Genomic DNA, 27,582 nt, shown 5'->3' with positions numbered 1-27,582 from the left:
CTGTATATCAAACTTGGTGACATGGCACCCTAGGATGCCATGGGACACTTGCAGGGCTGCCATGGGTTACTGGTCTAGAACCAAAACAAATTATGGTAAATGCGATAGGCGAAAGCAGATACTCTAGGACAGTGGTTCTCAAACTCGGTCCTCAGGACCCCACACGGTTCATGTTTTCCATGTCATCCAGCAGGTGCACTGTTTATCACCACCTGTCACATTTTAAAAATCTATAGGTGACCTGCAAAACATGAACCGCATGGGGTCCTGAGGACCAAGTTTGAGAACCTGTGCTCTAGGGTACTGTGATTCAAGAAAGTTTGGAAACCACTGTGTTAGATGAATAATTATATTTGAACACAAGTACTGTAACTGAAAATAGCAACTGACCATCACAAAAATTAAAAGATCCCATAAAGCAGGCCTGGCCAATCTGTGGTTCTCCAGCTCCTGTGAAACTACAAGTCACAGCATGCTCTGTCACAGTTTTGCTATTAGGGAATGCTAAAACTGTGGCACAGCATGCTGGGTATATATAGTTTTATAACAGCTGGAGAGCCACATGTTGGCCTGGTCTACCATAAAGTAATTATTAATGTGACACACCAGACTAATGATACTCATTTCTGCATCATGCTGTGTTTCTTCACGGCAGGGGTCACTCACCTGTAGTTTCAAGACATGTCTCAAGCCCTAAGAATGACTTAGACTGTTTAAAAGGGGCCTTGGACAGTGATATAGTGGAGAGAGATAAACTACAAACCAATCAGCTCCTGATTGTCATTTTTAAAACACAGCCTATAACATGGCAGTTAGGAGATGATTAGTTGGTACTTTATTTCTCCCAACTTTATCACTCTCCAAGCTCCTGATGCCCTATAGTTTCTTCCATCTGGAGCTAGAGCCACCAGGACATGGGCAGCCACCTTATTGTCCAGAGTCAGCTGATTACTGTTCAACCAATTCCTGCTCTGATCTCAAGCACATGACCCCTGTGTCCAATCAGCAGCCAGGATGCCGTATTTAAGTCTCTCCCTGCTCAATTCTCATTTGCAGTGCAACTTCTGCTGATACTTGCCTGTTGTTCCAGACTGCAAAATCCATAGAACATCCTTCTGCATTCTATGCATACTCCTGCGCTTACTAGCACTCTCCTGAGTAAGCTGAATTTCACCAGCAATATCCGCTCTTCTGAAATGCTACCCTGTTCCTGTGTGTAGTTGTGTGCTACAAATCCCAGCCTATCCTTGCTGTATTACTAGTCTCCAGTCATACATCTTCCAAGTTACCTGCAGTCAGTGCCGTATCGGGGCTGCATGGTGCCCTATGCCAGCCATGTCCCTGACCAATAGCAATAGAACATAAGTGGAGCCACTGACGGTGGAACCAATGATGTCATGAGGTGTAGCATTGCCTGCAGAGTCCTCAGTACACTATGGTGGTCATTCCGAGTTGTTCGCTCGGTAATTTTCTTCGCATCGCATCGATTTTCCGCTAACTGCGCATGCGCAATGTTCGCACTGCGACTGCGCCAAGTAAATTTGCTATGCAGTTAGGTATTTTACTCACGGCATTACAAGGTTTTTTCTTCGTTCTGGAGATCGGAGTGTGATTGACAGGAAGTGGGTGTTTCTGGGCGGAAACTGGCCGTTTTATGGGAGTGTGTGAAAAAACGCTACCGTTTCTGGGAAAAACGCGGGAGTGGCTGGAGAAACGGAGGAGTATCTGGGCGAACGCTGAGCGTGTTTGTGACGTCAAACAAGGAACGACAAGCACTAAACTGATCGCACTGGAAGAGTAAGTCTCGAGCTACTCAGAAACTGCAAAGAAATTTCTATTCGCAATTTTGAGAACCTTTCGTTCGCAATTTTGATAAACTAAGATTCACTCCCAGTAGGAGGCGGCTTAGCGTGTGCAATGCTGCTAAAAGCAGCTTGCGAGCGAACAACTCGGAATAAGGGCCTATGTGGTGCTGCACAGACTACAGAGTGCCTGCCTACAGCATCTAAAATATGCTCTGGCTGGCGCTGCAGCAGTGATCCTGGCTACAGGGTGCCATTTTAGGCACCCTTCTAGCCAAATAAAGGGACCGTGGGACAGCAATGGTACCCTGCACACCCCTAGTTTTGTCCCTACCTGCAGTAATACTTCAATCAATTGCTATTCACACTTATCATAAGCAACAGTCCATCATCTCCTGTTTAATAGCCTGTTTTCCAGCCATCCTCCTGTGTGAGTTATGTTCACCTCTCTGCTCAGCCTGTGCAAACTTCAGTTACCTGCAGTATCCAGTCTCCTCTACACTATTTGGTCCACTCTACCACTCTATTGTGCTACATCCTGAAGCACCAGTCTCAGGGCCGTCTTAACAGCATTGTAGTCTCTGGGCAAAGTAATGCACTGGGACCCCTAACCACAAATTCACTGGAATAAATAAATGTAAAAATCTCAATTTACTACTCCTGCAGTCCCGTGCCATGTGACCACATGCTTTTTTGTAGTGAATAGCTCTCAGCACTCTGATTGGGATGTAGATCTAGCCGTCCACCAATCAACATCCTGACAGACAGCCATTCACTGTTTGGCTGCAGGTTGGGAGGCAGGTAGAGAATATAGCCCAGCTGCTCTTGTTGTACGTAGTTATCAGCACTCTTCTGCCTCCCAAGAAGCTTCAGAGGCACCAGCCCGGGGGGTGGGGGGCCACAATATTCCATGGCCCAACCCACCGTTTAAAGACTCCTAGAATTGTGGGGCAGTGGGCAGCTGCTCAGTGTGTCTATATGCAAGGCCGGCCCAAGCTTAATTTTTTGGGTAAACGAATATAGATTTTGGCACCCCTTGATGAGATTCATTATATGTAACCCTTCCATACCTCATAGAGGAACAGCACGCGCCGAAGGCACGCAGCAAAAAAAGGGTGTGGTCTCACAAGGAAGTGGCACAAGCACCTAATAGCATCCCCAATTCGAATTACGCCACACAATATTGCAATCTTATTCACATTATACTGCACATAGTGCCTCTGATTCATATTACGCCACATAGTAGTTTACATTATTCACGTTACGATAAAAAAGTAATGCCCCATATTCACGGTACACTACAGAGAAGTGTCGCTTATCACATTACGCTACACAATAGTATCCCTTATACAGTACATGTTATGCCACACAGTAGTGCCCCTTACACACATAATGCCCACAGTAGCAGTGCCGCTTACACACATAATGCTCACAGTAGCAGTGCCACTTACACACATAATGGTCACACTAAATGCCCACAGTAGCAGTGAAGCTTACACACATAATGGTCACAGTAGCAGTGCCGCTTACACACATAATGGTCACAGTAGCCGCGCTGCTTACGCACATAATGGTCATAGTAGCAGTGCTGCTTACACACATAATGCCCACAGTAGCAGTGCCGCTTACACACATAATGCCCACGGCAGCAGTGCTGCTTACACACATAATGCCCAGAGTAGCAGTGCCGCTTACACACATAATGGTCACACATAATGCCCACAGTAGCAGTGCCGCTTACACACATAATGACACACAGTAGCAGTGCCACTTACACACATAATGGTCACAGTAGCAGTGCCACTTACACACATAATGTCCACAGTAGCAGTGCCGCTTATGCACATAATGGTCACACTGTCAGTGTCAGTTACACACACAATGCCCACAGTAGAAGTGCCTCTTACACACATAATGCCCACAGTAGCAGTGCCGCTTACACACATAATGGTCACAGCAGCAGTGCCGCTTACACACATAATGGTCACAGCAGCAGTGCCGCTTACACACATAATGCTCACAGTAGCAGTGCCGCTTACGCACATAATGGTCACACTATCAGTGTCACTTACACACACAATGCCCACAGTAGAAGTGCCGCTTACACACATAATGCCCACAGTAGCAGTGCCGCTTACACACATAATGGCCACAGTAGCAGTGCCGCTTACACACATAATGCTCACAGTAGCAGTGCCGCTTACACACATAGTGGTCACACTATCAGTGTCACACACATAATGCCCACAGTAGTAGTGCTGCTTACACTCATAATGCCCACAGTAGCAGTGCCGCTTACACACATAATGCCCACAGTAGCAGTGCCACTTACACACATAATGGTCACACATAATGGCCACAGTAGCAGTGCCGCTTACACACATAATGGTCACACTATCAGTGTCACTTACACACATAATGGTCATACTATCAGTGTCACTTACACACATAATACCCACAGTAGCAGTGCCTCTTATACACAGAATGCCCACAGTGGCAGTGCCACTTATGCACATAATGTCCACAGTAGCAGTGCCGCTTATGCACATATTGGCCACACTCTCAGTGTCACACACATAATGCCCACAGTAGCAGTACCACTTATACACAGAATACCCACAGTGGCAGTGCCACTTATGCACATAATGGTCACAGTAGCAGTGCCGCTTACACACATAATGCCCACAGTAGCAGTGCCGCTTACACACATAATGGTCACAGTAGCAGTGCCGCTTACACACATAATGCCCACAGTAGCAGTGCTGCTTGCGCACATAATGGTCATACTATCAGTGTCACTTACACACATAATGCCCACAGCAGCAGTGCCACTTTTACACAGAATGCCCACAGTGGCAGTGCCACTTATGCACATAATGCCCGCAGTAGCAGTGCCGCTTATACATATAATGGTCACAGTAGCAGTGCCGCTTACACACAAAATGCCCACAGTAGTAGTGCTGCTTACACACATAATGCCCACAGTAGCAGTGCCGCTTACACATAATGGTCACAGTAGCAGTGCCTCTTATACACAATGGTCACAGTAGCAGTGCTGCTTACACATAATGCCCACAGTAGCAGTTAAGCTTATACACATAATGCCCACAGTAGTAGTGCCGCCTACACAAATAATGCCCACAGTAGTGCCCCGTACATATAAATCTGATCATAAACTTGACATTTCAACAGGTACATACCCTCTATGGTGCTGATAAAGCAAATGTTGAACAGATAAACTTCCTCCTTTACAATGGGATTCCTTTATAGTGAGAAAATAGTTTTTAAATGGCCCTGCAGTGCTGCAGGGGTCGTTCTAATGGGGAGTTAATTGGGGCACTTCAGGGGGGAGGTGGTGGATATCTAGGGCACTAGCACAGTGTGTTGGGGTGGCTGGCTGACAGAAACACCAGGAAGATGGGATCTTTGGGATACCAGCAACGGGAGCAGAAGCAGACTGGGGCAGCTGCTTTGACTGAACCATATTCTTCAAATCTTCTTTTAATGTGCCCTTTCCTATTCCTCTCCCTCCCCCCTCACTGCTGAGCTGACAGGCTGGCTGGGCATGGTGGGTCTCACTCGGCGTGGAACACAACATGCCTTCAGCCAGAGACCTGCTAGGAGATAGGAGCCGGGACTCGGATGAACATATAATGGGAAGTGTCACCAGCAGACAGCTCCTGCTTGCGCCGTGTGCCTCGGGCTGAGGCTGAGCGCTCACTCTTCAAAACCCCTCCCTCCCCTGCATCACCATCCCTGCAATGCCACATTGCTGCCCTGTACCGCCCCGTGAACTCCTCTGCCTGTCAATCAGGCTGAAGTGTTCGCATCAGTGATATGCGATTGCATTTCCTCAGCCCATGCACGTGCAGTGCGGGTCCTGCATGTGCACACTGCGGGGGCAGGTGGAGGTGCCATTGCATCTCTTTAGCGTCTGATACTGAATACCCCCCATAGTGTCAGGAGGTGGTGAGTTAGTTTCTGTAATTTTAAATTGGGGAATTTTTAAATAAAGAAATTATGGATGAATTTCAGTCTGGTACAAACAGATCTAACACTCCTAAGTGCACAGAAAAAGGGGATAGAGTGGAGTGGACATATGTAAAATTAAATAAGGTTGGAGGGTGATGGTTTCATAATCCCAGCGGTCCAGATCCCGACGGTGAGAATGCAGACAGCGGCATCCTGACATTCATAATCCTAATGGATCCCAGTGAGTATTTTAACCATACCCCACCAGCAGCGTAACCCTAACCCAGATCCCATTGGAGGGATTAATAAAAATAGGTGGATGGATTGTTTTTCAGTGGAATGAGGAGTGACAGCAGTAACTGTAGAAAATACACTGTATAGGGGTTGCGTGAGATTTCACCAGCAGGCATGAGAGTGCAGGGCGAGAAGAAGGACATGTGAGGATGATTTATGGTTGTGAGCATAGAGGAAGGACTGATCCATAGTGTGCAATGCATTATACTGTAAGTGGATGAGACTCCTTTGCTTCCATTGGCTAAAGTAATACAGAAGGCAACCTCTGAAGCTTGGACTCGTGTTCCAGCACCCTGACAGGTCGGCTTTGTGACAGCAGCAGACTTTGGGGCAAATGTACTAAGCCTTGGAGAGTGATAAAGTGAGGAGAGATAAAGTACCAACCAGTTAGCTCCTAACTGTCATTTTTCAAACACAGCCTGTAACATGGTAGTTAGGAGCTGATTTACTGGTACTTTATCTCTCTCCACTGTATAACTTTCCAAGGCTTAGTACATCTGTTGCTTTTGAGATAGCAGCAACAATAATGGTTTACCACAGTGGATTTTGGTGTGACGATAATCCTCAGTATTACCGTGCCGTTTACCAACTGTTTCAACAAATTTTAATCTTTTATATATGTGACGTTGAGAAAAAGTTGGAGGTAGATTATTGATTGATGCTACTGTGCAGCTAACTCTTGGGCCCTACACATTATGCGATATGCTGCTGAGGTGCCCAACGGCTGATATGGCCGACGGGATACCCGGCGGCAGGGGCGCGAGCGATGAGGTGAGTGAAGTTTCTTCACTCCCCCCGTCACCTGGCCCCATAGCAATGCATGCTAATATGGACAAGATTGTCCATATTGGCATGCACATACTGTATAAGCGACCTGGCATCAGCGATGAACGAGCCGGGGGCCGGGCATCGTTCATCGTTGGTGCATACACACTGAAAGATATGAACGATATCTCGTTCATTAATGAACGAGATCGTTCATATCTTTCAGTGAAATCGCCTAATGTGTAGGGCCTATCTGACATGCTACAGAATTTGTGTTATATAATATATATAATAATATATATCATATATAATATGTACTATAAGTACACTAGCTCACGCAGGGGGGGTTTCCGAGTCTCTGGAATCCCCCCTGTCCACTGATCCATCGCGGAGCTGACGATATATGGTGATATATATATATTTTTTTAACTGGGGTGCAAGAAACTGCGCCTCCGAGCAAGGTCCATGGTGCTCGGCGGCGTTACAGCAGGAGCAGCTCCTAGCCTCCACTTTGTTAGGGCTGCTGCCGGGAGCATGACCGCGGCGCTTCCGTTCAGCCCGCCGCCTGGCCTCACTGTACGCGCCGGCTCCCGGCTAGAGGTGAGGCGGGGAGCTCTCTGTTTATGGAAGGGAGGAGGGGGGGTGCTGTCTGTCTGGGGAGGGGGGGGGGGTGCTGTTTGTGGAGGTAAGGGGGGTGCTGTGATGGGGAGGGGGGGTGCTGTCTGTATGCGGAGGGGAGGGGAGGGGGGTACTGTTTGTGGAGGTAAGGGGGTGCTGTCTGTCTGTCTGTGGTGGGGAAGAGGGGTGCTGTCTGTGGAGGGGAGGAGGAGTGCTGTCTGTGGTGGGGAGGAGGGGTGCTGTCTGTGGAGGGGAGGAGGAGTGCTGTCTGTGGTGTGGAGGAGGGGTGCTGTCTGTGGTGGGGAGGAGGGGTGCTGTCTGTGGAGGGGAGGAGGGGTGCTGTCTGTGGTGGGGAGGAGGGGTGCTGTCTGTGGAGGGGAGGAGGGGTGCTGTCTGTAGTGGGGAGTAGGGGTGCTGTCTGTGGAGGGGAAGAGGGGTGCTGTCTGTAGTGGGGAGGAGGGGTGCTGTCTGTAGTGGGGAGGAGGGGTGCTGTCTGTGGAGGGGAGGAGGCGTGCTGTCTGTGGAGGGGAGGAGGGGTGCTGTTTGTGGAGGTAAGGGGGGTGCTGTCTATCTGTGGTGGGGAGGTGGGTGCTGTCTGTGAAGGGTGCTGTCTGTCTATGGAGGGTGTTAGTTGCTGGGTATTCTGCAGTCCCAGTGTGTGTTGGGTGGGGGGGGGGGATGGGGATGGGCACGACAACAGTCTGCAGTCCTAGTGTGTGTCCCCATTTTAATAATACACATACTGTGGGTGGTAGTTTTATTTCAAGGGACGTGCGGTGAGCTAAATGAAAATTATTTTATATATATATATATATATATATATATATATATAGCACACATGCGGGAACCCCCCATCCCAAATCCTGCGTTTGCCCCTGAAGTGTGCATATATTGTGTACCTGTATATTACTTTCTTACCTTACTTTTCAACAGCACATTGCACTCAGGAGTAACTTCCCATCCCAGGTACTCCACAAAATGAGGACCTTATAGTAAATAAAAAATATATCATTAAATGCATTCCACGTTTATTTAAGCTATGACTATAGTAGTGTCTTTCAACTATTTTTCACAGTACTTAATGCATTTATGAAGAATCTATGTCAAAAATCAATCTCCTTATCTGTCACTAAACCCTTACAATAAAAAGGATTTTTTAATTCTGTTAAATTGTCACTTTAATTAGAGGAGAATGGGATCAGGTATACAAGCAAGACAGCCATTTTGTGGGTGTAACCAATATTCTGGACAATATAATCTAGATTACTTGGAACTACTATAAGCACTTTCGAATAGTCATTTACTAGCCTCAAAATATGCAACACACAGCTAGTGGAGAAATATCAAAATCCATTTAAATATACGTGTATATGTTTTATCAAATGCAAAGCTAGCATACATATAATAAAACACAAAATAAAAGCATATACAGGTTGAGTATCCCTTATCCAAAATGCTTGGTACCAGAAGTATTTTGGATATCAGATTTTTCCGTATTTTGGAATAATTGCATCTCATAATGAGATATCATGGCGATGGGATCTAAGTCTAAGCACAGAATGCATTTATGTTTCATATACACCTTATATACACAGCCTGAAGGTAATTTTAGCCAATATTTTTAATAACTTTGTGCATTAAACAATGTCTGTGTACATTCACACAATTTATTTATGTTTCATATACACCTTATACACACAGCCTGAAGGTCATTTAATACAATATTTTTAATAACTTTGTGTATAAAACAAAGTTTGTGTACATTGAGCCATCAGAAAACAAAGGTTTCACTATCTTACTCTCACTCAAAAAATTCCGTATTTCGGAATATTCCGTATTTCCGAATATTTGGATATGGGATACTCAACCTGTAATAACTGACCGCATATATATGGGATGTAGTTAATATACCGGCTGTCGGGATCCCGGCATTCGGTAAAAGGCCATCGGTGGGAATACAGACTGCTCCCCTATGCTCCCACTCGGGTGGTGGGTCCACACCACCACCCGAGGGAGAATAGAACCTGTGGCTATACATAATATGTATGTGCGTATATTCACATACCTATACACAGTTAAACATATAGATGATTATATTTAAAAATGTGCCTGTCCGTAATTTTACAAATAGAGCTTTGTCTATTAGCAGGATATTTCACCTGTATTGTATCTGCATTAGATGGAGATTTCAGCACATGTATTGTATTTTTACCTTGTTTTCTGATCCATTCATGTCTCTGGAATCTGGCTTCTTTCTGCAGTTTTTCAAACACTATAGAGGATGAAAAAGACCATAATTAATATACAGCACAAAGGAGGTCATTCCGAGTTGTTCGCTCGCAAGTGGATTTTAGCAGATTTGCTCATGCTAAGCCGTCGCCTACTGGGAGTGAATCTTAGCATCTTAAAATTGCGAACGATGTATTCGCAATATTGCGATTACACACCTCGTAGCAGTTTCTGAGTAGCTCCAGACTTACTCGGCATCTGCGATCATTTCACTGCTTGTCGTTCCTGGTTTGACGTCACAAACACACCCAGCGTTCGCCCAGACACTCCCCCGTTTCTCCGGCCACTCCTGCGTTTTTTCCGGAAACGGTAGCGTTTTTCCCCACACGCCCATAAAACGGCCTGTTTCCGCCCAGTAACACCCATTTCCTGTCAATCACATTACGATCGCCAGAACGATGAAAATGCCGTGAGTAAAATTCCTAAGTGCATAGCAAATTTACTTGGCGCAGTCGCAGTGCGGACATTGCGCATGCGCATTAAGCGGAAAATCGCTGCGATGCGAAGATTTTTACCGAGCGAACAACTCGGAATAACCCCCAAAGTGAAAATGTGTTCAGAAAACAATCCATAAGCATAAAAAAATTAGGCCAAAACCAAATTATTTTGCAAATGTCATGTGGCTTGGATCTCTGGTATTGTGTACTGATTATTACAGTGGACCTCTCTCTCACTGATAATGGGTACATCATTATTTGTGTGAAACTAATATGCAGCCTAACTTACTTGGAACCATTGACATCACTGAACATACCTCCCAACATGACCCTCCCCAGGAGGGACAAAATGTTCTGCTCCTGGACTTTCCTCTTAATGTATGTATTAGTTCAGCTCACATACAGTATTGGAAGTATCTACTCTGTCTTAAGACAAGTTCTCTTACATAAATAAGCAGTATCTGATTATGCACAGCTAACATACAGTATGAAGCAATTTGGTTTATTCTCCACTATTATACTCTAGGTCACTGAATCTACAGTATACTGTATACCATTAATGAAAGAAGGAAGTGCAGCTTACACTTAAAGTATTAAAATAGAGGAATATTAAATGATTATTTAAAATAAACACAAGAAAAAGAGGGGTGTGCAGATTTTTGCCCCTGAAACGCAGATATACTGTAGCTAAGGCATAGATTGTCCAGTGTGCAGGCTTTCCAGTAACCAAATACAAATAGAGCATTTGGCTCCCATACTGTATAGGGGATGCGATCAGTATGTCAAAGGTATAATGTAGGCCGTTATGATGACAATATATACTGAACCCACTCTGTAGGCCTAGGCTGTAATTGTTCAGCAAAAGAAAATGCACAGTATGTATTACTAGGGATGAGCGGGTTCGGTTCCTCGGAATCCGAACCCGCCCGAACTTCAGTTTTTTTTACACGGGGCCGAGCGACTCGGATCTTCCCGCCTTGCTCGGTTAACCCGAGCGCGCCTGAACGTCATCATCCCGCTGTCGGATTCTCGCGAGGCTCGGATTCTATCGCGAGACTCGGATTCTATATAAGGAGCCGCGCGTCGCCGCCATTTTCACACGTGCATTGAGATTCATAGGGAGAGGACGTGGCTGGCGTCCTCTCCGTTTATAGAGAAGAGAGTGAGACAGTAGAGAGAGACACAGTAGTAATTTTGGGGAGCATTAGGAGGAGTACTAGTAGTTACTTGCTGAAGTGATAGATAGTGTGACTGTATTATCTGACTTGTGGGGGAGACACTGACAGTGGGGAGCAGTTAGAGTCTGAGAGCAGGACTCAGGTGTACATATAACGTACAGTGCACACTTTTGCTGCCAGAGTGCCACACTGCCATTGTGACCACACTGACCACCAGTATAATATATATTGTGATTGTCTGCTTAGGAGTACTACTTGCAAGTTGCTGATAGTGTGACCAGTGACCTGACCACCAGTTTAATAATCACCACCAGTGAGTTTAATATATATATATATATATATAATTGTATATACTATATATATAATATTGTATACCACCTACCCGTGGTTTTTTTCTTTTCTTTCTTCTTTATACATACTACTATAGTAGCTTACTGTAGCAGTCTGCGGTGCTGCTGAGCTGACAGTGTCCAGCAGGTCCGTCATCAGTCATTACATAATAAATATATCTACCTGTCCGGCTGCAGTACTAGTGATATTATATATATATATATATATATTGATTTCATCTCATTATCATCCAGTCTATATTAGCAGCAGACACAGTACGGTAGTCCACGGCTGTAGCTACCTCTGTGTCGGCAGTCGCTCGTCCATCCATAATTGTATACCACCTACCCGTGGTTTTTTTTTCTTTATACATACTACTATAGTAGCTTACTGTAGCAGTCTGCGGTGCTGCTGAGCTGACAGTGTCCAGCAGGTCCATCATCAGTCATTACATAATAAATATATCTACCTGTCCAGCTGCAGTACTAGTGATATTATATATATATATATATATATATATATATTGATTTCATCTCATTATCATCCAGTCTATATTAGCAGCAGACACAGTACGGTAGTCCACGGCTGTAGCTACCTCTGTGTCGGCAGTCGCTCGTCCATCCATAATTGTATACCACCTACCCGTGTTTTTTTTTTCTCTTCTTTATACATACTACTATAGTAGCTTACTGTAGCAGTCTGCGGTGCTGCTGAGCTGACAGTGTCCAGCAGGTCCGTCATCAGTCATTACATAATAAATATATCTACCTGTCCGGCTGCAGTACTAGTGATATTATATATATATATATATATTGATTTCATCTCATTATCATCCAGTCTATATTAGCAGCAGACACAGTACGGTAGTCCACGGCTGTAGCTACCTCTGTGTCGGCAGTCGCTCGTCCATCCATAATTGTATACCACCTACCCGTGGTTTTTTTTTTCTTTCTTCTTTATACATACTACTATAGTAGCTTACTGTAGCAGTCTGCGGTGCTGCTGAGCAGACAGTGTCCGGCAGGTCCGTCATCAGTCATTACATAATAAATATATCTACCTGTCCGGCTGCAGTACTAGTGTGATATAATATATATTGATTTCATCTCATTATCATCCAGTCTATATTAGCAGCAGACACAGTACGGTAGTCCACGGCTGTAGCTACCTCTGTGTCGGCAGTCGCTCGTCCATCCATAATTGTATACCACCTACCCGTGGTTTTTTTTTTCTTTCTTCTTTATACATACTACTATAGTAGCTTACTGTAGCAGTCTGCGGTGCTGCTGAGCTGACAGTGTCCAGCAGGTCCGTCATCAGTCATTACATAATAAATATATCTACCTGTCCAGCTGCAGTACTAGTGATATTATATATATATATATTGATTTCATCTCATTATCATCCAGTCTATATTAGCAGCAGACACAGTACGGTAGTCCACGGCTGTAGCTACCTCTGTGTCGGCAGTCGCTCGTCCATCCATAATTGTATACCACCTACCCGTTTTTTTTTTCTTCTTTATACATACTACTATAGTAGCTTACTGTAGCAGTCTGCGGTGCTGCTGAGCTGACAGTGTCCAGCAGGTCCGTCATCAGTCATTACATAATAAATATATCTACCTGTCCGGCTGCAGTACTAGTGATATAATATATATATATATTGATTTCATCTCATTATCATCCAGTCTATATTAGCAGCAGACACAGTACGGTAGTCCACGGCTGTAGCTACCTCTGTGTCGGCAGTCGCTCATCCATCCATAATTGTATACCACCTACCCGTGTTTTTTTTTTTCTTTCTTCTTTATACATACTACTATAGTAGCTTACTGTAGCAGTCTGCGGTGCTGCTGAGCTGACAGTGTCCAGCAGGTCCGTCATCAGTCATTACATAATAAATATATCTACCTGTCCGGCTACAGTACTAGTGTGATATAATATATATTGATTTCATCTCATTATCATCCAGTCTATATTAGCAGCAGACACAGTACGGTAGTCCACGGCTGTAGCTACCTCTGTGTCTTTTAGTTGTGCCTATTAAAATATGGAGAACAAAAATGTTGAGGTTCCAAAATTAGGGAAAGATCAAGATCCACTTCCACCTCGTGCTGAAGCTGCTGCCACTAGTCATGGCCGAGACGATGAAATGCCAGCAACGTCGTCTGCCAAGGCCGATGCCCAATGTCATAGTACAGAGCATGTAAAATCCAAAACACCAAATATCAGTAAAAAAAGGACTCCAAAATCTAAAATAAAATTGTCGGAGGAGAAGCGTAAACTTGCCAATATGCCATTTACCACACGGAGTGGCAAGGAACGGCTGAGGCCCTGGCCTATGTTCATGGCTAGTGGTTCAGCTTCACATGAGGATGGAAGCACTCAGCCTCTCGCTAGAAAAATGAAAAGACTCAAGCTGGCAAAAGCACCGCAAAGAACTGTGCGTTCTTCGAAATCCCAAATCCACAAGGAGAGTCCAATTGTGTCGGTTGCGATGCCTGACCTTCCCAACACTGGACGTGAAGAGCATGCGCCTTCCACCATTTGCACGCCCCCTGCAAGTGCTGGAAGGAGCACCCGCAGTCCAGTTCCTGATAGTCAGATTGAAGATGTCAGTGTTGAAGTACACCAGGATGAGGAGGATATGGGTGTTGCTGGCGCTGGGGAGGAAATTGACAAGGAGGATTCTGATGGTGAGGTGGTTTGTTTAAGTCAGGCACCCGGGGAGACACCTGTTGTCCGTGGGAGGAATAGGGCCGTTGACATGCCTGGTGAAAATACCAAAAAAATCAGCTCTTCGGTGTGGAAGTATTTCACCAGAAATGCGGACAACATTTGTCAAGCCGTGTGTTGCCTTTGTCAAGCTGTAATAAGTAGGGGTAAGGACGTTAACCACCTCGGAACATCCTCCCTTATACGTCACCTGCAGCGCATTCATAATAAGTCAGTGACAAGTTCAAAAACTTTGGGCGACAGCGGAAGCAGTCCACTGACCAGTAAATCCCTTCCTCTTGTAACCAAGCTCACGCAAACCACCCCACCAACTCCCTCAGTGTCAATTTCCTCCTTCCCCAGGAATGCCAATAGTCCTGCAGGCCATGTCACTGGCAATTCTGACGAGTCCTCTCCTGCCTGGGATTCCTCCAATGCATCCTTGCGTGTAACGCCTACTGCTGCTGGCGCTGCTGTTGTTGCTGCTGGGAGTCGATGGTCATCCCAGAGGGGAAGTCGTAAGCCCACTTTTACTACTTCCACCAAGCAATTGACTGTCCAACAGTCCTTTGCGAGGAAGATGAAATATCACAGCAGTCATCCTGTTGCAAAGCGGATAACTGAGGCCTTGACAACTATGTTGGTGTTAGACGTGCGTCCGGTATCCGCCGTTAGTTCACAGGGAACTAGACAATTTCTTGAGGTAGTGTGCCCCCGTTACCAAATACCATCTAGGTTCCACTTCTCTAGGCAGGCGATACCGAGAATGTACACGGACGTCAGAAAAAGACTCACCAGTGTCCTAAAAAAATGCAGTTGTACCCAATGTCCACTTAACCACGGACATGTGGACAAGTGGAGCAGGGCAGGGTCAGGACTATATGACTGTGACAGCCCACTGGGTAGATGTATGGACTCCCGCCGCAAGAACAGCAGCGGCGGCACCAGTAGCAGCATCTCGCAAACGCCAACTCTTTCCTAGGCAGGCTACGCTTTGTATCACCGGTTTCCAGAATACGCACACAGCTGAAAACCTCTTACGGCAACTGAGGAAGATCATCGCGGAATGGCTTACCCCAATTGGACTCTCCTGTGGATTTGTGGCATCGGACAACGCCAGCAATATTGTGTGTGCATTAAATATGGGCAAATTCCAGCACGTCCCATGTTTTGCACATACCTTGAATTTGGTGGTGCAGAATTTTTTTAAAAACGAGAGGGGCGTGCAAGAGATGCTGTCGGTGGCCAGAAGAATTGCGGGACACTTTCGGCGTACAGGCACCACGTACAGAAGACTGGAGCAACACCAAAAATGCCTGAACCTGCCCTGCCATCATCTGAAGCAAGAAGTGGTAACGAGGTGGAATTCAACCCTATATATGCTTCAGAGGTTGGAGGAGCAGCAAAAGGCCATTCAAGCCTATACAATTGAGCACGATATAGGAGGTGGAATGTACCTGTCTCAAGCGCAGTGGAGAATGATTTCAACGTTGTGCAAGGTTCTGCAACCTTTTGAACTTGCCACACGTGAAGTCAGTTCAGACACTGCCAGCCTGAGTCAGGTCATTCCCCTCATCAGGCTTTTGCAGAAGAAGCTGGAGGCATTGAAGGAGGAGCTAAAAGGGAGCGATTCCGCTAGGCATGTGGGACTTGTGGATGGAGCCCTTAATTCGCTTAACAAGGATTCACGGGTGGTCAATCTGTTGAAATCAGAGCACTACATTTTGGCCACCGTGCTCGATCCTAGATTTAAAACCTACCTTGGATCTCTCTTTCCGGCAGACACAAGTCTGCTGGGGTTCAAAGACCTGCTGGTGACAAAATTGTCAAGTCAAGCGGAACGCGACCTGTCAACATCTCCTCCTTCACATTCTCCCGCAACTGGGGGTGCGAGGAAAAGGCTCAGAATTCCGAGCCCACCCGCTGGCGGTGATGCAGGGCAGTCTGGAGCGACTGCTGATGCTGACATCTGGTCCGGACTGAAGGACCTGACAACGATTACGGACATGTCGTCTACTGTCACTGCATATGATTCTCTCACCATTGAAAGAATGGTGGAGGATTATATGAGTGACCGCATCCAAGTAGGCACGTCAGACAGTCCGTACTTATACTGGCAGGAAAAAGAGGCAATTTGGAGGCCCTTGCACAAACTGGCTTTATTCTACCTAAGTTGCCCTCCCACAAGTGTGTACTCCGAAAGAGTGTTTAGTGCCGCCGCTCACCTTGTCAGCAATCTGCGTACGAGGTTACTTCCAGAAAATGTGGAGAAGATGATGTTCATTAAAATGAATTATAATCAATTCCTCCGTGGAGACATTGACCAGCAGCAATTGCCTCCACAAAGTACACAGGGAGCTGAGATGGTGGATTCCAGTGGGGACGAATTGATAATCTGTGAGGAGCGGGATGTACACGGTGATATATCGGAGGATGATGATGAGGTGGACATCTTGCCTCTGTAGAGCCAGTTTGTGCAAGGAGAGATTAATTGCTTCTTTTTCGGTGGGGGTCCAAACCAACCTGTCATTTCAGTCACAGTCGTGTGGCAGACACTGTCACTGAAATGATGGGTTGGTTAAAGTGTGCATGTCCTGTTTATACAACATAAGGGTGGGTGGGAGGGCCCAAGGACAATTCCATCTTGCACCTCTTTTTTCTTTCATTTTTCTTTGCGTCATCTGCTGTTTGGGGAGTGTTTTTTGGAAGGGCCATCCTGCGTGACACTGCAGTGCCACTCCTAGATGGGCCAGGTGTTTGTGTCGGCCACTAGGGTCGCTTAGCTTACTCACACAGCTACCTCATTGCGCCTCTTTTTTTCTTCTTTGCGTCATGTGCTGTTTGGGGAGTGTTTTTTGGAAGGGCCATCCTGCGTGACACTGCAGTGCCACTCCTAGATGGGCCAGGTGTTTGTGTCGGCCACTAGGGTCGCTTATCTTACTCACACAGCTACCTCATTGCGCCTCTTTTTTTCTTCTTTGCGTCATGTGCTGTTTGGGGAGTGTTTTTTGGAAGGGCCATCCTGCGTGACACTGCAGTGCCACTCCTAGATGGGCCAGGTGTTTGTGTCGGCCACTAGGGTCGCTTAGCTTACTCACACAGCTACCTCATTGCGCCTCTTTTTTTCTTTGCGTCATGTGCTGTTTGGGGAGTGTTTTTTGGAAGGGCCATCCTGCGTGACACTGCAGTGCCACTCCTAGATGGGCCAGGTGTTTGTGTCGGCCACTAGGGTCGCTTAGCTTAGTCATCCAGCGACCTCGGTGCAAATTTTAGGACTAAAAATAATATTGTGAGGTGTGAGGTATTCAGAATAGACTGAAAATGAGTGGAAATTATGGTTTTTGAGGTCAATAATACTTTGGGATCAAAATGACCCCCAAATTCTATGATTTAAGCTGTTTTTTAGGGTTTTTTTAAAAAAACACCCGAATCCAAAACACACCCGAATCCGACAAAAAAAATTCGGTGAGGTTTTGCCAAAACGCGGTCGAACCCAAAACACGGCCGCGGAACCGAACCCAAAACCAAAACACAAAACCCGAAAAATTTCAAGTGCACATCCCTATGTATTACATGGATAAATTCAGATTCTATCATCTGAAAAACAGAGATTTAGTTATATTCCAAAAATGGTTAGCAAGAACCATAACTTGAAATCTTACATCCTCGAATGCTTCAGGATCTCTGATGCACTAAGTCAGAGATTCACAAACTCGGTGCTCAAGGCACCCTAACGTTCCAGGTTCTAAGTATATCCATGCTTGGCCACAGGTGACTTAGGGGGTAATTCAGACTGGATCTCTGCAATGGCAGCGATCGCAGTCTGAATCCCTTTGTGGAGTGTGCACACGCAGCCCGGGAGCCCAGTGAGATGCTAACAGTATCTCAGGGCTGCGATCGCCTCTACCTGATTGACAGGCAGAGGCGGATGCGGGGCTGGAGGGGGCATGCCAATGGCGTTAGAATGCCGTTGGCGGGGTGCGGTCCAGACAATGCAGACGTCACGTAGGCGCTGCACCCGGGACGCTGCGGGTAGTCGCCTAACAGCGCAGCTGCGCAGGCAAGGAGCCATTTGCCTGGTGCAAAAGCATTGCCGCTGTGCGATGCTTTTGCACCTTTGCAGGGGGGGGGGCTGACATGCGGGGGCGGACTAGCCCTGTGCTGGGCGTCCCCCCACATGTCAGAGAAATTGATCGTAAAGGTGCTAAATTTAGCACCTCTACGATCAGATCTGAATTACCCCCTACATTAGTAACTTAGTCATTTTTATAAAACCATCTGTGCTGAGCCATGAATATCTTTATTACCTGAACTGTTAGGATGCCTTGAGGACCACTGTACTAAGCAGTATACTGTATATAAAAATACTATAATATATAGGTGAAATATACAACAACAATACTAACTATTTTAGGATATTAATCAAGCAGAGCCAGCCATAACTATAGGCAAACTAGGCAATTGCCTATGGCATTTGATATGCCTAGGGGCATCAGCAGCTTCTGCTGATTAAAATGATATGCGGCATGCCTATATTCTGTGTGTAACATTTCATATGCAGATACAGCCACAGTCTCACACAGTATATAGGCATGCTGCTTATCATTTTAATCAGCAGAAGCTGTTTGTGCATCCTAGCCACATAGCAATGCAAATCATTTTCATAAAAAAAAGGTGTGCCCGATGTTAGCATTGAGGCAAGATTTGTGAGGACACATCTGTATCCAAGCAGAGGCAGAGGTCACAGTGTTAGTGGCAGTGTGAGTGTTGTGTGCATGTGAGTGGTTTGGTTGTGCAGTAGTGTTCGGAATATGTGTAAGAAGCATTATGTGTGTCATGTAAAAATGCATTAATAATGTGCAACATATGTGTAAGGGGCACTATGTGTGTCATTATGTGTATAAGGGCAGTAATAATGTGCGGCATATGTGTAACAGGGTACTACTGTATGTGTGTCATTATGTGTATAGGGACACTAATAATGTGCAGCAAATGTGTAGGGTGCACTATGTGTGTCATTATGTGTATAAGGGCATTAATAATGTGCGGCATATGTGTAAGGGACATTATGTGTAAAAGCGCATTAATAAAGGTTGTCATAATGTATAAGGTGCATTATGTTTATAAGGACATTAATAATGTGTCTCATATGTGTAAGGGGCATTACTGTGTGGAATGTGTATAAATGCATTACTAATGTGTGGCATTATGTGTATAAGGTGCTCTACTATGTGGCGTTGCATATAGAAAGGGCACTACTGTGTCGTCTAATGTGAATAAAGAGCAATAGGGTGTGGTGTAATGTGAATAAGGAGCAATTCAGTGTGATGTAATGTGAATAAGGGGCTCTACTGTGAGGAGTAACATTTATAAGGTAAAGTGATACTACTGTGGGATGTAATATGAATTATGGACACTATCACATTATCAAATGTGAATAAAGTTGCAGTACTGTGTGACGTAATTGGAATTGGGGTTATTGTGTGGCCATTCCCCTTGCCAGCAAAAAAACACCCCTTTTTGGGCTGTGCGCCAAATGTGCGCACTGTTCCTATTTAAAATATAGGGGGTACAAACACCAAAATAAGGACTGCGACGGGTGAGTGGTGATGGTGCTGGGAAAGAGGTGCAAGGTCAGAGGCGGAACCAGCGGTGGTGCTAGGGGGCACCAGCCAAAATCTTGCCTAGGGCATCATATTGGTTAGGGCTGGCTCTGTAATCAAGGAACAATTGTTTTTACAATGGAATGCTTTTATGCTGAAATATAGAGAAGGCACAAACCTGATTACAGCCTGTAGCAGAGAACAGATAATTTCATATACAGTACTCCACAATTCATAGGATAATGCCAGCCTGCATATCCCTAACAATACTGTAGAGTGAAATGTGCTGCAACAAGCTCTATGTAGGTTGGCCCCATTGGGGTTTTAGTTACAGGACCAGTACTACTTTAGGAGTAAAAAGCACAAACACCTTTTTACTGTACATGCCTTTTTACTGTACTGTACACACAAAAGAACATGTGGTAAATAAAAGCAAACCCAGCTTAGAATGAGGACCAATGAGAAGTCCATACACATAGAAACAAGCACATGACAGAACTTGATGGATCATGGATGCTGTAAGAAATATCTCTCTTTATACTCCTTCATGGGTTTTCACAAATAACTTTGTGTGAGGACTGTATGGTCAGTGCAGAGTCTTAAGCTGGTAATATATTAGAACGATTCTAGGGATGATTGCACGATTTCGATGCATCAGAACGATAGATTGTTTGAAACCATGCAAATCGTGCAGTTTTCACAAACGATAATGATCTAATGCGCGGGTTGTTTGTCTGCAGGCAAAATCTGAAGCTATTGTCAACGACAGCATGCTCCTGAGTGGCCACTTTTTAGATCTTAAAGATCTATCTTATGTGTATGCACTATATCATGAGTCCAGGACTGCCGGGGAGCTGCTGGGGAGTTCATGGAAAATTGTTAGCGACATCGCTCATTTGAGTGTTGTTCTGATGTATAGCCACCTTAAGATACATTCCCACAGTACAAATGTGGCTAGGAAGCACTGTAATGTATTGGAGCTACACTACCTAAACTAACTAGCCGTCAGATCTGTGTATTACTGTATCTGTGTAGCAATATGCTATGAAATCATACTCACCATCACCGATAAGTACCAGACTGGATTGGTTTGTTGCCTTTCCATCTTGAAGCTGGAAGGTAAATGTTCCTTCATCCTCATCCTCCAGCTTCTCCATGATCATTTCCACGATGCCAGTCTTACTGTCCAAGTGCATCTTGTATTTCTTTGAGGCAGAATAACAAATTAAGCAGCTAGACATAATAGCATGTAAGTTGTGTCACAAAATGTTTTACATTTAGTAAGTCTTTGTGCGTACTTAAAGAAAGTCATTATTGCTCTTTGTGGGGGAGATTTATTAAAGCTTGGAGGGTGGGATTTACTAAACTCAAAAATGCGGCCAAAACGCTGAAAAAGGCGTTTTTGGAGTTTCCCACATCCCCATATGTACCAGGCTCCAGAATGCAGTAGCTTCCAGTGCTATGACCTAGCGGGCAGCGCCATATTTAGATGGTGTTACTCAATACAAGCCTATGGGCTTCTTTTCACATTTCTACTGAGTGGGATCCAATGTACCCTGTGGCATGCACGTCTTTCTGTGCATGCACAGAGGGACTTCCGGGTCATAGACCGGGATGTCTTTCTATTGCAAAGGACAGTTCTTATCGGGAAAGCAGTCCTTTGCGATTCTAATCACATTTCTAGGTTCATACCGGCATTATTGCCCTCTACTCTATGCAAGATTTTTGTCCTCCCTGAGCTTGCCTTAAGACACTTGCGTTACGGTTTGACAGGTGTACCGCCCCAGTCAAACTCCACAAGCCACTGTTATTAATGTCGATATGTAAGTGGCATGATATATTGCATCCACCATGCGATATGTAGTACATTCTGCCCGGAGAGAGATAAATTGGAGAGAGATGAAGTATCAACCAATCAATTTCTAGCTGTCATGTTACAGGCTGTGTTTGAAAAGTGACAGCTAGAAGCTGATTGGTTGATAGTTTATCTCTCTCCACTTTATCTCCAAGCTTTGATAAATCACCCCCCGTCTGTGTGAAATCGTGAAGCTATATTGAGGCATATAGTATAAATGGTCTACTAAATAAAGTAAAACATAGTATAAAAAGTACAATAAAAAGTGAGAAAAAAGTGTTATATACTGTAGTTATGTAAAGATATGGTATAATGCATTCCCTAATGTACATTATATGTATATTTGACGTCACTAAATAATTTTGTGACTGTATAAAATGCAGAGATTTCAGGGCAAAAACTTTTATACAGATCCCAGAACTCCTAAGGTGACTACTGTACTAATTGCTATAATAATCTACAGCATAGAACTATAAGCAGTTACATCTGAACCTCCTATTTATACACTTATTATTTACAAGTGTTTATTCATCTATTAGCATCGCGTGTATTATACAGTATGTTCACATGTCCAACTCCATTTATGTACAGTATATAGCTTTTAGGTATGTAATGGAGTGGGGAAGTTTTTAAAGCTCTCTGAAACAAATATATTATTTGAAATATTGTTTTTGCTGTCACAAACTATTTATAAATTGAGACATTGCTATTGCATTTTATGTAAAAAGATCCTAGTCTATTGGCTTACATCACCGTGCTGAATTTCCTTATTATTGAACACATAGTTGGCCTTAGCACTACCCGAGAGCTTCTCAGCTTGCATCCAAAAGCGAACTTGTCCTTTCTCCAGGATCTCTACAGCCAATTCAGTTTTAAGAGGAATAACTGCAAAACAAGGACAAAGATTTTAAAGGCAATGCAAACAGTCCAGAATATGTATATTTAAAATGGGGAAGTTGATAAATAAAACAAAAGCTAAATGCATACTGTATGGTAGCTGTGTAACCTGATGCTCCAATTGAGGAAAAAAAGGAGGAGAGTCTTTCATCAAGCTGAAGAGCATGTTTAAAGTACAACTTGTGATAATCACATTGATTTTAGGACTAGATTTATCAAAGCTTGACAAGAGATAAAGTGAAGGGAGATAAAGTAATTGCCATGTTACAGACTGTGTTTGAAAAATTACAGTTAGGAGCTGATTGGTTGGTTCTTTATCTCGCTCCACTTTATCTCTCTTCAAGCTTTGTTAAATCTCCCCCACAATTCCTACCTAAATATTTCATTTTAGGTGAAATTATGTTACAATTCACTGGCAGCGTGATGCAACCATACAAATAAATTTAAACTAAATCAATGTAGGTTTTATGTTTTGGAATCTTTGTTTTGTCTTCGAGTTGTTGGTCTATAAAATTGATTTACCTGGGAATTTGTTGTCATGGCTGAGCTGCAACAGGCGCCTGAGCTCTGCAAGAAAATAAGAAACCGCTTTATTTCACATAAGGCAAAAGCCTGGAAAGTCAAATCACATGAGAGTTACAGTCTTGGATTCAGTGACCTAAAGGGCCCGCCACGGGCCGGTGCAAGGTTTCTGGGCACCCTAGGCAAAATTTCAGCCTACAGCCCCCAACCACCACCATCACCCACTTCCCAGCCCTTCAGATGAAAGTGTGACTTATAAGGGTATCCGGACTCTAGGTCGACACTGTCTAGGTTGACACACATTAGGTTGACACCTAATGGTCGACATTGAGTAGGTCAGCACAGGAAATAGGTCGAAACTGCCGTTAGGTCGACATAGAAAAAGGTTGACATGAGTTTTTCAAATTTTTTAATTCTTTTTAACTTTTTCATACTTTACGATCCATGTGGACTACAATTGGGAAAGGTAACCTGTGCCGAGCGCAGCAGTAGCGGAGCAAGGCACCTTGCCCGAAGCATGGTGAGCGAAGCGAGCCATGCGAGGGGACACGGTGCACTAATTGGGGTTCCCATTCACTTTACAAATAAAACGACACAAAAACCCCTCATGTCGACACCTTTTTTCCATGTCGACCTTGTTCAAGTCGTCCTAATGGCCGTGTCGACCCATTTCCTGTGTCGACATAGTCACTATCGACCTATAGCTGTTGACTTAATAGCCACCACCTGCATTAAGTACAACAAGGATGTTTCTTTCAGAGGCATCCTTCATTTTTTCATATGCAGACTCAATGGTGGCCCCCCTTCCCCCCCAGATCCCGGCACCCTAAGCAGCTGCCTAAAGCTGCCTACTGGTAGAGCCGGCCCTGGGCCTGTACATCAGGAGTGTATCTCACCAATTTACTATTCTTCCAATGTTTGGGTTGGGGATCATCAAATGTTGTAAATACATAATTTGGCATAGATTTTTAACATGCTGTATTTTTCCAATCTCCAGAAAAATTGCACATCATCCATTACCGCCTGTGGGCTGATCTGATCACTGATCAGCAGATTGGATCAGTATTAGGGATGATAGATGTATCGCCCACATTACATTAGTGTCTGAAAAGATCTGTATGTCAAAGATATTGGTAAAATTGGTTTGCTTTAAATGCAGAATAATAAAGTTGATACAAAAGTGTGAGAAGCATCATGTGATGTACTGACACCACTTACCGTTACCGCATCAGCAGCAAAGTGTGCCTAACCAATACATTGTGCTTACATTAAATGCCTGCCAAACCATACGTATATACATGTACACAATGTTGTGTAGGTTTGAAAAGGTACAGTGTGTGTGTAAAAATGCCCCATCACGTCTGTAATTGTATTTATTTAACAGTTTCTCATATAGCGCAGCAAATTCCATTGGGCTTTACAAATAGAACAACAGTGATTGAACAAACTGGGCAAAAACAGACCGACATAGAGGTAGGGGGTAGTGGTGTGTGCATAAAAGTACCCAAACCATAAGACCTCCAATATCTCGATTTACTTATATTATGCAAATGGTAAAAATTAAACAGGAACACTTCATAATTTACCGTCTTCATCTAATGTATAGCTGGACGACACTCCATCAGTCTCTGTAACAGCGCAGGAGTAAATGCCAAGGTCTTCTTCTGAAGGGTCTTTGAATACCACCTTTGTCCTGGGAATATATATCTTTTATAGCTAGATCAGGCAGATACAATATATATTCGAAGGTACAAAATCAAAGTCTTAAGTAAGTAGCTACTGATATCAAAGTGGCTTTGATGAAAACATAAAATAGACTAGAAGCGCTAATTGTGGTGTGTGAAAATTGTATTAAGTGTATAAATATTCTAACAGTATGCAGATGATCAAGGCAGTGATAAAAATAAATGATTGAATATCAAAAAAATAGATAAAAATTAATAAAAATACAATTAAATAAATATGATGAAAAAAAGTCCACTGAGGAAACGCATTGGAGGCTTTGTGACCAATCTGTAACCAGTGTACATAATCTTGTGACTGCTGAACAGCTCCCAGAAACAGTCCTGGCTCCTGAACACCTTTTTTTTTTTTGCTTTAACCGCCAAGGAAGGAGACAACACACAAGCAGCATTGCAAACAGACACCAGCGATTGACTCCCGGAATCACCTCCCTCTACTACATCCTGTTCTGGGCTCAAGGCAATGCGTGAGCAGCACGGGTTCACTACGGCTGGCCGGCGGTCGGGCTCCCGGCGACCAGCATCCCGGCGCCGGGAGCCCGACCGCCGGCTTACCGACAGCTTGGCGAGCGCAAATGAGCCCCTTGCGGGCTCGCTGCGCTCGCCACGCTACGGGCACGGTGGCGCGCTACGCGCGCCACACTATTTTATTCTCCCTCTATGGGGGTCGTGGACCCCCACGAGGGAAAATAAGTGTCGGTATGCCGGCTGTCGGGCTCCCGGCGCCGGTATACTATACCCGGACACCCCTAGGGACAGTAATAGGATAAGAGAACCTGACTGTGAACTTAGTGTGCTAGCTCAGTCCTCATCCACAATGTTTTACAGTTTTTAAAAAAGAGCTATAACATTACCATTCTCCATTTGTGTGTCAGCAGCCTCTGTGGGGTAAACATAATAGGGTGCGAGAAGCTGGAGGTGCAGAATGCCTGTATTTTTAAAGTACCAATCAAAGCTGTCTTGTAAATGAATGCCATTACTAATTAAATCTACCAGGCTTTAGAATAAAGTGAAATCACATGTGTATATAATATTTTATTTAATAAAATGATCACAAGGATCTTCAGATAATATATCTATTATAAATGCATTCACCAAAATATAAAATTAATCAAATAAAAAACTGTATACATACACAGAATATCGTACCTCTATTTATATATTCATAAATCGAACATAAATAGAGGTACAATATTCTGTGTATGTATACAGTTTTTTGATTAATTTTATATTTTGGTGAATGCATTTATTATATATATATTATCTGAAGATCCTTGTGATAATTTTATTAAATAAAATATTATATACACATGTGATTTCACTTTATTCTAAAGCCTGGTAGATTTAATTAGCGCAGAGTGCTTTCTAGTAATGTTCAGTTGGTTCTCCTATTGAAATAGGGGGTCTGGGACTCAGGGTCTACAACAAAAAGGTCGACACACCTTAGGTCGACGTCAATTGGTCGACACACCTTAGGTCGACATGGACAAAAGGTCGGCAGGAACAAGGTCGACATGGAAAAAGGTCGACATGAGTTTTTTATGTTTTTTTGGTGTCTTTTTCTTCGTAGAGTGACCGGGAACCCCAATTAGTGCACCGCGTCCCCTCGCATGGCTCGCTTCGCTCGCCATGCTTCGGGCATGGTGCCTTCACTCCGCTACCGCTTCGCTCGGCACAGATTACCATTCCAATCGTAGTCCACATGGATCGTTAAGTATGAAAAGGTTCCAAAAAAGAAAAAAATCGTGAAAAACTCATGTCAACCTTTTTCCATGTCGACCTTGTTCCTGTCGACCTTTTGTCCATGCCCATGTCGACCTAAGGTGTGTCGACCAATTGGCGTCGACCTAAGGTGTGTCGACCTTTTTGTTGTCGACCTGAAGTCCGGATACCGAAATAGGAGACCATTTCGGTTTATGCTCACACAAGCATAATTGACACTCAGCAGCTGAATATATTTATTTTTTCCTTATTAAGGCTTTTTTTCATATATTAACAAATAAGGAATTTAACACTAGCGCCGTGAGACATTTTTGTATTGTTAATGAATGCCGCTTTAAAAATACAGGCATTCTCGCACACTCCCGCACCTCCAGCTTCTCACACCCTATTACGTTTATCCATCTCTCTATACATTTTTTCAAGTATTTATATATATTTTATTTTTAGTTTATTGTGTTATCTCTATTCATTAGTTTCTTTGTATCACTGTCTTGATCATCTGCATACTATTATAATATTTATGCACTTTATACATTTCCCACACAACAAAATCAGCACTTCTAGTTTGTTTTTTGATACAACTTTGTGATCTCCAACTTTCCTTGAACAACTGTAGTACTGTTTTTGGGTCATAACAAGCGGCTCACCTGCCACCTTTGGTCTCAATAGATACTCTTGATGAATCATCATCTATTGCATCATAATTTTTGGACCACACAAACTTAGAGTCTGGAGTAAGTTGATCACATTCAAAGTTCAATGAAATGACTCCATTGTCATCCACTTCCACCACTACCTCCTTGGTACCTGCAAAATAAGACAAAATATACAAGAGTAAT

The 27,582-nt window shown here is 44.1% G+C and overlaps 1 protein-coding gene across 3 annotated transcripts in view; it reads right to left on the bottom strand.

Annotated features, from left to right (window-relative positions):
- The window catches only part of MYOM1 (myomesin 1), a 194,274-nt gene that overhangs the window by 24,474 nt on the left and 142,218 nt on the right, over nucleotides 1–27,582 (bottom strand). For all 3 annotated transcript variants that reach the window (XM_063923544.1, XM_063923547.1, XM_063923545.1), the window contains 7 exons: nucleotides 27,391–27,550; nucleotides 24,866–24,972; nucleotides 23,280–23,324; nucleotides 22,609–22,745; nucleotides 21,066–21,210; nucleotides 9,664–9,723; nucleotides 8,370–8,437 (listed from right to left, as the gene is read on the bottom strand). In XM_063923544.1, coding sequence (XP_063779614.1) covers nucleotides 8,370–8,437; nucleotides 9,664–9,723; nucleotides 21,066–21,210; nucleotides 22,609–22,745; nucleotides 23,280–23,324; nucleotides 24,866–24,972; nucleotides 27,391–27,550 — 722 coding nt within the window. The remainder of the gene's footprint in view (nucleotides 1–8,369; nucleotides 8,438–9,663; nucleotides 9,724–21,065; nucleotides 21,211–22,608; nucleotides 22,746–23,279; nucleotides 23,325–24,865; nucleotides 24,973–27,390; nucleotides 27,551–27,582) is intronic.

Source organism: Pseudophryne corroboree, chromosome 5, assembly GCF_028390025.1.
Source record: "Pseudophryne corroboree isolate aPseCor3 chromosome 5, aPseCor3.hap2, whole genome shotgun sequence".
Classification (NCBI taxonomy): domain Eukaryota; kingdom Metazoa; phylum Chordata; class Amphibia; order Anura; family Myobatrachidae; genus Pseudophryne; species Pseudophryne corroboree.
The sequence above is the reverse complement of the archived record's forward strand: the minus strand, read 5'-3'. Positions and strand labels throughout refer to the sequence as shown.